The sequence below is a fragment of the Nuphar pumila genome, chromosome 16 (genome assembly GCF_984573655.1).
Source record: "Nuphar pumila chromosome 16, dmNupPumi1.hap1.1, whole genome shotgun sequence".
Lineage (NCBI taxonomy): Eukaryota > Viridiplantae > Streptophyta > Magnoliopsida > Nymphaeales > Nymphaeaceae > Nuphar > Nuphar pumila.
The window spans coordinates 70,417,182-70,428,514 of NC_143264.1; the positions used below are offsets into that span (position 1 = coordinate 70,417,182).

Below are 11,333 nucleotides of genomic sequence, written 5' to 3' on the forward strand. Positions count from 1 at the left end.
GAATAATCACAAAAAAATATGCATGCAATGAGAATAAATCAGTAAGGAAGCTCCAATATATTACAGAAAAAGCAAACTAACAAAAGGCAGCACTTCAAATGAGGCTGCTTGGTTGGTTGGAAGCCCGCTACAGAGCTCAGAAACTTCCTTTTTTTTCCTTTTTACCTTTTTTCAGACCTTTTGTTCGATAGGACTTAGGACTTCAGAATTCCAAGGCAATGATGCCAACCAGTTTCCCTGCAGGGCCACCACAGTACAAACTTCGCTGTACAAAGAACCCAAACTACAGCAACACGCTCACTTGTTGAATTTCATAATTGGCCTGGCACCTGCTTGCAAAGCTGAATCATTTTCTAACGAACCTAGAACCGCCCACCATAACTATTGCTTCTCATGCCATATCCACCAGCAGCCCCTCCGCCTCCATAGACAGAAGTAGCATTTGGTCCTGGGCAATCTCTTGCCCAATGTCCACTTTGGTTGCATTTGTAACACCTGTCGGCAGCAAGTCCGGCATCTGAACCAGCATTAGGGAGTCTATTTCCAAAACTTCCCATTGTCTGTGCATTGGTAACCCTTGGCCCTGGACAATTCATAGGATTGTGATCGGTACTGCCACACTTGTCACAGGACTGAACATAAGGCATACCACTAACACGTCCACCACCCATATAGACTGCTTGATTTGCTGATGGAGCATTGTAGCCTTCAGTGGTAATACCAAAATTGTTACCAACAGAACGTCCACCGTATCCAACATTTCTGTAGCCACTGCCATTGTTGAACTCGTGAGTGTTCCTGGCATGAGATCCCATTGCAGGAAGAGCATGGGGTTCATCTCTTGAGAGCCTTTCAATAAAACCCAAGAGGTACTTGCTTTCAGCTGCAAAATTCAGTCTCTCTGCTTTGACAACAGTTGACTTCACTCGCTGCTCATCACTGTAGATCTCCTCCTTCACTTTAAGCTTGAATACATGCTGATTGAAGAGAACAGTCTTTATAATCTTCCCAAACTCAACATCGTCCTGCTCTTCATGTTTCAACATATACAATGCTTTGGCTGTGACACCCATAATTTCCTCTCCAGCCTCCTGAAATGCTGTTACCCATGTTATACCAGTATGATCCTGTATCTGAAACTGAAGAAGGTATCTGTAATCACACTCCGGGAAATCCTGATCACACCTATCACAGTGCCATCTCCCATCACCATTATTTGTCACCTTCTTATTGCACTGTCTATCTCCAACCATCAAGGGACATGCCGTGTAGCAGAAGTTATCCACCTTTACAAATGCAACAATTGCTTTCACTGTGATCCAATCTGGCTTCTCTGCTCTTCCAAGACCCTCATCCTTAATCTGTGAGACTGTTTTACGAACATCCATCCTTCCCATCCCTGAGCTGTCTTTCGAAATAGATGGAGTAGCCACACTTTTCCCCTCCCTATTGAACCATTCCCTCAACCTATGCGCCTCTGGAAAATCAGGATTTATGAACAGCTGGCTTGTAGAAATTGTCCCAACTGATTTCCCACTGAAATCACTTACTCTACCAGCCTTCACAGCCAAGACAGGGCATGACCCAGAATCACACAGCTCTTGCAGCTTTTGCCCTTCCGTGCTGCAAAAATTGCCCCAGATGGTCAATTCAACACTTCTCCCTGACATATCCTTCAACTGAAGAGTTCTCCTCTGAGTTTCTGTACCATTCTTTCTCATGATTGTAGAGGAGGGATGTACTGAGACAACTACACCAATCAAATCAACCATGGAATTGTTCTCGATGCTCTCAATTTCGCTGATAGGCCTGAAGTTAAACTGCTGCCTGGGGATAGAGTTGTCCTCCTCTAAGCATGGCTCTATTGTTGAAGTTGACTCCAAAAATATTTCCCACTCATTATTAAGGTGGTTGAAGTTCTTCTGAGCAGGCTTTAGACTTCCCTTTGATATCAAGTACACTTTGCCAACATCAACCCTATCATAAAACTGGTCAGCTACCAAATTGAAGCAAGTCACACGAATTTCCCCACCATCAGAGTCAAGAAGATCAAAAGAGAACACCTTTCCCTCGCCTCTGGGATTATTGTACCGCCTAAGATCTCCTTTTGAGGTTACTCTTGCTTTGATCGTCCATCTTCCTTGGTAGGGGTTCAAGGCAGCAATTGGAATAATCCGAGCAGGAGCTTCGTTTTTGGCAATAGGCCCCCTATTGATGTATGTTGGAGGTTGCTGATACATTGATGGTGGAGCAGATCTCCCATATGTATTTGTAGTCTGATTCTGGTTGGTGATATTATTATGCGATGGGACACCATAATTTCTGGATGCATTTGCATTACTGAAAACAACTGCCCCAGATTCAGCTTTGGGATGGAGAGGAGATCCTCCAAGATTTGGTCCTTCTCCAGACCGACCAGCAGCATAAGAGCCACTGTAAGGCTGAGGATTTCCAGTTGGTGCTCCGGTTTGAACAGGAGGCGATTTTGCAGGAACAGAGTCAGCCTGTGGTGCAGCAGGACCATTTCCAGAAGCACCCACATAGAGCTTCGGCTCACCAATTATATCAAACTTCTCAAGTACTACTTCCAAGTTGATCACGATAATGATCCTAATTCAGCAAAAGAAGATGGTCAGTTGCAACAGAAGACAAAACAATGGAAATAAGGAGCTGCAAATAACCAAGAATATTGTGTGCAAACCTTCACAAGTTCACATAAGACATGAATATGAGATGATGAGGAACCAATGCAGGCTTTTCCCCCCTTTTTTTGCAAAAGGAAGATCAGCTACAACTTAAAAAGACCTCAAAAGGAAATGAATACTCGAAGATGCATTTACATTTAAAACATCAAACTTTAATTCATTCTTCAAGCTTTAATTATTAACTTTTTTCAACAATAAAATTTCCTGTTTCTCCATTACCAGCACCAGCTCCTGAATGATGCCCAGTATTTGCCCAACATAGCAGGCCAACTTTAAAGCCATGCAAGTGAGTTGGCTGCTATCGGCTGGGTAGTGGGGGAACGTTATTCCGTTTTCATGTACAGAAGGCTAATGGTTTGCCCTTTTTAAAGTCCAGGGAAAATCCCATTCTGTTCTGTCCAATGTGCAATTGGAAAACAGTCATAAGATAGAATAATGAGTACCACCTCAGAAGCTCTAGTTTGATGATGGACTCCAGCAATATAAATTTCCCAATGAATAGCAAACATAAGCGATACCAGTAAAGGTAAAAAATAAAAAACTAACAAACAAAGATAAGGATTAACCCACTTGCGATTCTGTATCGTATTGCAAATATACTCAATCATTTGAACTATAGTCCCTTTCTGCAGCTGCCCCGACTTGACATAATGATTCAGCTGAGACGCAAGCATAGATTGCTGCATGTGGGTGCCATCTGAGAGCAGCAGACGGTACCGGTCGTTTGTGGCCTGTGACATGACCAATTTAATGTCATAAACCTGAAGGACAGGCTTTATATCCTGCTTCCCTTCGCTCACCAGAGCTATTGCATCTCTTGTCAAATTCACAGCCATCTCTCAGCACCAATTATATACTGCACATAAATAAGAAAAGATATTTAGAAATGAAGAAGAGGAAAGCATTAGAACTGAAACATTTGGACTACCGGCTCCGCAAGCATGTTCATGTGTGAGGTTGTGAAATGCAACCACAACGGCCAAGAAAATGAATATAGATCATGCTTCATTCTCTCCAATTCTCTACCTAGACACTAATCAGTCCACGACAAGTGCATCCTAAGGACTGCATCCATTAATCGGATATCAGGTACATCTGACTCAAATCAAACTGGCGAAAGGAGGCACCATCCAAAAGATCGAAAGTGAGAGTTACATCAGAGAAGCCTAAAGGAAACATATCAGACGATTCGGAATCATCTTGTTGAGGTGCACTGATTTATATGATTTGGCTCCTCCAATAACCATTCAGAGTGGACGCTCAGCGCAAAAATCAAAACTTCAATGTCCGAGCAAATGAATCTAGATCATGCTTCATTCTCTCCAACTCTCTACCTAGATACTAATCAGTCCACGCCAGTTGCATCCTAAGGACTGCATCTATTAACCGGACATCAGATTCAAACCAAACTGGCGATAAGGTGAGAGTTAAATTCGCATTCACCTATCAGAGAACCTTAAATTCTAAAGGAAACACAGCAGACGATTCGGCCTCTTCTTGTTAAGGTTCGCCGATTTATCATCACACTCCTCCAATAACCATTCCGAGTAGACTCTTAGCGTCCAAAATCAAAACATTCTTTCTCTCCCTTTCAATAACCTCACCATAATTAACAGGTAACGATACGAAGCCCTAATCAAGAAAACCGATCCATGTACTCTCCACATATTTCTTTCTATTCGCGACGAACATACAAAAAATCATCAAAAGGAGGGAGAAGAAGAATCCAATCGCGTTTAAAATCCCTAAGAAGCTCGTATAAACAAAACTTACCTGAATCCGTTTTTTTTCCCATAAAACTAGAACAGAAAAGGACACAGCAAGGAAAAACGAATCCAAACCCCTAGAGAAATGGAAATAGAGAGAGGAAGAAGAAAGTTTCACACATCAGGCAGCGCCACGCGCGATCGATCTCTTATCGTTGGACGCAGATGGACGGCCAGGAGACGAAGATCAGAGAGTGTTTCAGAAGAAGAGGAGGGGGAGGGAGGAATGGCGGGAGAGAGAAAAAACCCTAGAGCAGGAGAAAAGGGGAACCGCCCAGGTTTAGGATTTTAGAAAGGCCCGCTCCTTTGAGTTCCCGCGATCGGAGTCGGACGAAGTGGGGCCCGGAGGGGCAGAGAATAGAGACAGAGAGAGAAAGGGGTTTCGGCCCCAATGCATGTAATGTACGATGAAGGGGCAGCCCGCAGCCCGCAGCCCGGCCCGAATGGGTCGGGCTTGGGCCTAGTTTTTCTAAGAAGGCCGACCTAAACCGTGCTTAAACCCGACCCGGAAAAATCACAGGTCGGGCTGGGTCTGCCTGCGGGCTTTATATATATATATATATATATATATATATATATATATATATAATTGAAATCGAAGTCAAGTATGTGGTTCAAAAAATAGATCCATCTTGTGTAGCATTTATTTTTTTCCAATTCTTTTTTTAAATTTTGTTAAAAGAGTCTATGAATTCAATGAAACAAATGAGAAATGTGTATATAAGATGACTTGCAATATGACGACTCTATCCGAATTAGGCCCATGGGTCAAATGGGCGGGCTGTGGGATTACGTTAGACCCAGACCCGGGCCCAGCCCAGTGGGTCAACTGTTCAGGCTTGACCGGATTCGGCCCGTCAGCAGCCTTGTCAAGCCCGTCCACTAAGATGGTAGGCCTGGCCCAGACCACCCATTATCCAGCCTTAGTTAACAATGGGGCTGCTAAATGGGCTGAATGAACCAAACAAAGGATGTTGGGGCTCGACCCGCCAAACAGTGGATTGAGCTCGTGCCTATGTTTAGCCAAGTCGAACTCAAGTTTGGTTGATCGCTGAATGAGATGAGACGGCATGAGTTGGCCCGTGTAAAAAAAAATATGTAATATTTATATATTAAATATATACCTTTTGATATATTTACAGTGAGTGGAAGATGCCTGACCACTTTCGTACCTGACCAAAGCGGATGCGTGCTGAGCATCCATTGCGCACGCGCGCTGAGCGTCCATCGCACGTCGCGATGGTGGGAAAATCCCGATGAAATACTTTTAGCAGCGACAAAAAAAAATCGCTGCTAAAGGACTGATACTTTTTGGCGCGACAAAAGTCGCTGCTAAAAGCCTGGCACCTTTGGCATTCTAAAGTTGTTTCATCGCCATCGTGCATCGCGATGGACGTGCACAGAGCATCCATCGTGGGTTGCGAAGGACGCTCAGTGAAAAAATCCTGATGAAATACTTTTAACGGCGATTTTTGTCGTTCTAAAAGTTCTGCTGAAGTCATCGCTAAAAATCTGGCACCTTTAGCGGGATTTTTCCGTTGAGCATCCATTGTGATGCGCGATGGACACTCAGAGCGCATCGGTTTTGGTCAGGCACGAAAGTGGTCAGGCAGCTTGCACTTTTCTTGTATCTATATATATAAACGAGCTCACTTGAGCCAAACACCTTGTGTTTGGGTTCGTCTCATTTTAACCTAATCAACCTGCCCGGGGCTTGGCTCACCTATACAAGTCGGCCACAAGCCAGTTTGTGACATGTCGAACCGGGCTGAGTCATGGCATAGTGACAAATATCCCAAGATTTATGAAAATCTCATGATAATATCGCGAGAAATTGCTTGAAAGTTTAAAACGACAATTTCTCGTGAGATTTTCAAAATATCACGAGTTTTATGAAAAAAAACATAAATACCGTGATTTAAACATGATATTTATGTTTTAAACAGCTATTTATCGCGAAAAAAATCATGTATTTTTATTTTAAAATAATTTTTATTAATATTTTCTTATAAAAGTAATTTTTTGTAATTTTTTTTATTGCCGAGATTTTGCCAAAAAATATGAGATTTATGGGTTTTTTTCAATTTCTCACAAGTTTTTGAAAAATGAGAAATTGCAGATAAAACATTTGTCACTGTGAGTTACGGGCGGTTGGATTATTTTATCAACCCTAGTTACAAAAGTAAAATTAAGTGCACCCACGAGGACTCCACTCACCTAATATGAGCCTAGTTATTGGGATGTCACAAGTTCGAAATCTATAGTGTATCCTTTTGCCTCTAAGCTCTAACCTGAAGCTGAGTGTACTCGATTTCACACTAACGGACTCATTGAACTGCCAATAAAAAAAAAACTCAACGAGCCAATAGGTTAGGTTCGCCAGATCCAATATAGAGCTTTGTCTTAATCTTATGGGTTATGAGGTAAATAGAGATCCACACGGGATGATGGTAAAGTAAGGTCGGTTCGCTACGAGTTGAGCTCGATATGACAGGGTAGGTCTAGGTTAACATGAGAACAGGGTAAGTGGTGCAAGGTTTAGGCTTGCCAGGTTCGTACACTGCTAGATGGGCTCAGCTGAGAGGTGGGGCTGGGCTAGGAGCGTGAAAGTAAATCGGGTGGAGGCTGCGATAAGGAGGTTAGGCACGTTCGCAACACTGCCCCCACCTCGGGTTTATCTTATTAGGTCTAGGTACAAGATAGTGAGGAGATGTTGAGGGCCTTAGATACACCAAAGGCAACGGAGATTTCAAACTCAAAAACAGAAAAATAAAAATAAAAATGATTGTATCATCCTTAAAAAATAGTGTTCGAAAATGCCAACTACTTTGCTGAAATCCTCCTCATGCTCAAAATTGTTGATTCTTGACATTTTTAGGACATTTTTATATTTCACATAAAAGAATCTGCTGATGTTGGCGTGACAGTTATGTATGTCGTTTAAAGATCGCAATATTTCAATAACAAGGAGATTCACATGAAAAATTTGTGAACCTTGTAAAATTTGCATGAAAAAATTGTGAATACTTGAATCTCAACAAATGAGATTTCTTTTGATATTCGCAAGCCTAATGCAAACCCTTTAGAATTTAAAAGTTAGAGCTCGATATTTTTGCATCATACATTTGCGGACGTCCTGACTTTCATGCAGACGACATGCAAACTTCTTTTATCTAAAAACTCACATAAAGTCAACATGTCCACAAATATATGTTCGCAAATGAAACGATGTTTTTTAATTTATGTGCAATATAATTTATTTGTTTATTATAGACTTTGTGCAAGATTTTTGAAAATGAGCGGGATGTGAAACGACATTTCCTTTATAAATGAGTGACACATTGCACAAGTTCAGGAGGGTGTTGCTTCACTTTGTTTCGTGAATAAGAAACAGACGAACCAACATTTTCTTTATAAACGATGTGTTCGGGGGCCGAACATATAACCTACTTCATCGCAAAGGAGATATCGATGGCGAGGAAGAAGATGACGACAGCTACACAGCCAGTGGTGGTGAATCAGGCGTATATTTTATAAATGCGACAGATCGTGTATTCGATTTGTCTATTTTCTGTCGTATATTCAATTTGTTTTGTGTACTGTAGAAAGGAATTGCAATATAATGCGACAGATCATTTATTGAATATTCTGCTAATGTCAGTGAAACATCTATAAAAAAAGGTACCCAAAAACTCAACAAAGAGCTCAAAGAGAACATTAATCGGTTGCGAGGTGAATTTATACATGAAAACACTATCAATAATTTTGTATGTAGAAAATCACTATTAGTTATACATTTACGTATGACATGGGCATGTATGTTAACGCGTGAATATTTGTTGCAAACAGACTATATACGATTTCGTCATGTATATTCAAAGCAACACAACAACCAATACAAGACACGTCGTCAACCCTTATTTCATGGTATGTCGGTTCTCTTATATGTTTAGTTTTTTTTTTATTTACTCTTATTGTTTTGTGTTTTAACCTTACTATTATCACGATTTCATTCAACAGAGTTTCGTTTGTCGACTGTCATATGCCATTAGATTTCAAGATGGACTACAATGTTGGCGTAACGATGATCACTGCATAGACTTTTGGTCAAGTAAAAAGGTAAGTGAAGAAACCTGTTGTCCAAGGTTTATGAGGCATAACAGTCCTAACACGATTTCTATTATCGATTTGTAAGATATTATATCGATTTAAGATATTGTTTTGATTCTTAATATCGATTTGTATGTTGATTCTTAATATTGATTTCTAAGCTATCAATAAAAATTTCCATATCGTTTTGTCAGATATTTTATCATCGATTTGCAGATATTGATTCCTACATTGTGGCGATCGTCTGAGCATTGGGTCTTATACACGATGGATTTACGAAAACAACAACTATGGTACTACAACTCATTGGACTTTCACACTGGTATACAACATGATATTATGTATTTGGTGAGTTTGCATCTATACGTGTATCGTATCTTGTACGGTGACCCATAATTTACTTGCTTTTACATTAACCACATGTGGTATTCCTCAAAGACATCTTGGGTGTCTACATTGGCGAGTGGAGGTTTCACTGCACACTCGATGCTTCTTTACAAAATAATGACATTGATTATGGCGTATTTGTAATGAAGTATATTAAAGCAATATACAATGGACAATAACCTGATTTCAACGTTGTATGCTCTACACTTAAACATGTTTTATTATCTTATATTTTTGGGAACTCAATTCTATATTAGTCTCACATTACCTTTTTTATTGCAGAATGATATACCTGAATTCTGCATAGAACTATGCAAAGAATTGATAGAGTTTCTAATTACGAAAGAAATAAAAACTCAGACGGCAAGAATACCTAGAAGGCAATGAACAACGCGACCCCCCAGGAGTAATATGATGTAAAGAGATATGTAGCAGATTTTGTAGACTGTGTATACAAAATTTGTAAGACTGTATACAAATTATATAAATCTCTATGGGTATTACCAAGTAATAAGGCCTCCCATGACCCAATCCAACTGGGATCATAACCATTGTTGACCATCCTGCATGTCACCTAAAATGCTATATACATGAACCTGAAAAAAAAATGAACCGCAGACAAAAAGCTTATACTAATCTAATATGAATTTTGGACTAGAATTAAATCGGCTCAATCCAAACAGGTTTAGCTTTGCATCCACTATCTAGACCTAATGCAAGATCAGGTCACATGGAACATGAAAAAAACCTGATGAGCTCTAGGCCACTTATACTCCTAAAACTATTACACCAGAAAGGACAAGTAGACAACCACATCTTGAATCTGGCTTGCTCCTTGTTGGATTTTCACATGACTTCTTCCAACCTTCTTTAGAACAAACAAATGTCTTTTTCACCATGACACCCTATGCATTTTTTGATCAAGAATACCTTCTAACACTGAAGCCAAGTTTTAAGGCATAATCATTGTAAAATTTGTATACAACTTCCTCATTATTAAAGTGCATTCCTTCTACAAGAACAAAGTCAAGTGTACTATCATGTATATTCTTAGTGCATGCACTTTTATCAAGTGTACTGTCATGATCCTCTACCTCATTATCAAATTGTATTTCTTCTGCTGAAACATTCAAGTCAAGAGTGAATCCAATGCCTGCACCCTTCTTATCATGTGCATCATTAGTGCGCATGTTCACTTCTTCAGGTGCGTCATTAGTACAGATGTTCACTTCTTCATAACTTTCCAATGATTGAGATACATCATCTTCACTATAACCAGATAATAAGTTCACGACTGCCATAAACAAGATATCAATTTGTGTTAGCCAACGCATATGTTTACTACGATTTGTTCAATATGCATATAACAACGGATACTGATTAGTTAAGCAAGTCAAACCGAGAAACGAAGAGAGAAGCATTTGGACTACTGATTTTGCTAGCATGTTCATGTGTGAGGTTGTAAAATGCAACTACAACGATTGAGAAAACGAATTTAAATCATCCTTCTCTCTAATTCTCCACCTAGACATTAGGGGAGTCAATGGCTCAGGTTTGGTTTGGACCTAAGTGAAACCAGACCTGACTCTGACTTTTGGCTCTAGACCCGGGTCTAACCAAACCCACCTAAAAATACCATACTCGGACCTAATAAGAACTACATGAACCATACTCAGTAATATATATATATATATATATTATCACTTTTACATTGAAAATTTAAGGGTCTTAATCGAAACTCGAGTCAAGCCTCGGTGTGGTTACAACTGTTTTCACATATCAAGCCTAAAATGCTAAAAGAAACATATTAGATGATTCAAAATCATCTTATTGAGGTGTGGTGTAAGTTTTATAAATTAGATTTTTAAAAGATATTTTTGATAAAAAACGATTTTGTGAAAGTTAGACACCAAATAATAAAAACTGGCTCACACTAGGGTGAGATCCGGGTCAAACTAAGGGAACGAGAGAAAACTTTGTATTCCAAACAAATTGCAAGCTTTATTGCCTTTAAAATAAAATAAATGAGGATAACCAACTATTACAATGTATTACCCTCTTGAAGAGGGCTAAAAAAGAATAATAAATGGCCTTATACAAACCCAAATTAATGAATTAAATAAACATAATGTAAAAGAAAAGAAAAATGGGTCTTCAGTTGCTTGAGCTTTAGTCTCTTTAATCTCCACTTCTTTCCTTTTGACCTCAGGATGCTACAAAAGGCTTTTAGTGTTTCACTATAGGCTTATTTACTCTTTGCTCACTTGATAAGGGCTCTTTGACGAGCCTTTTAGGGATATTCAAGGAACATTTGAGAGACCACAAAGGGCTCTTCAAGAGTACTTTTGAGGGACTATCACATGTC

At 39.8% G+C, this 11,333-nt stretch overlaps 1 protein-coding gene across 1 annotated transcript; it reads right to left on the bottom strand.

The window, feature by feature from the left end:
- Positions 1 to 34: 34 nt before the first annotated feature.
- LOC149813478 (replication protein A 70 kDa DNA-binding subunit A-like) lies at positions 35 to 4,815 on the bottom strand. Its single transcript, XM_089992324.1, has 3 exons — positions 4,592 to 4,815; positions 3,276 to 3,561; positions 35 to 2,610 (listed from the first exon to the last, which is right to left on the bottom strand). The coding sequence occupies exons 2-3, from the start codon at positions 3,539 to 3,541 to the stop codon at positions 363 to 365; spliced, it is 2,514 nt and encodes an 837-aa protein (XP_089848450.1). The 5' UTR covers positions 3,542 to 3,561; positions 4,592 to 4,815; the 3' UTR covers positions 35 to 362.
- Positions 4,816 to 11,333: the final 6,518 nt, after the last annotated feature.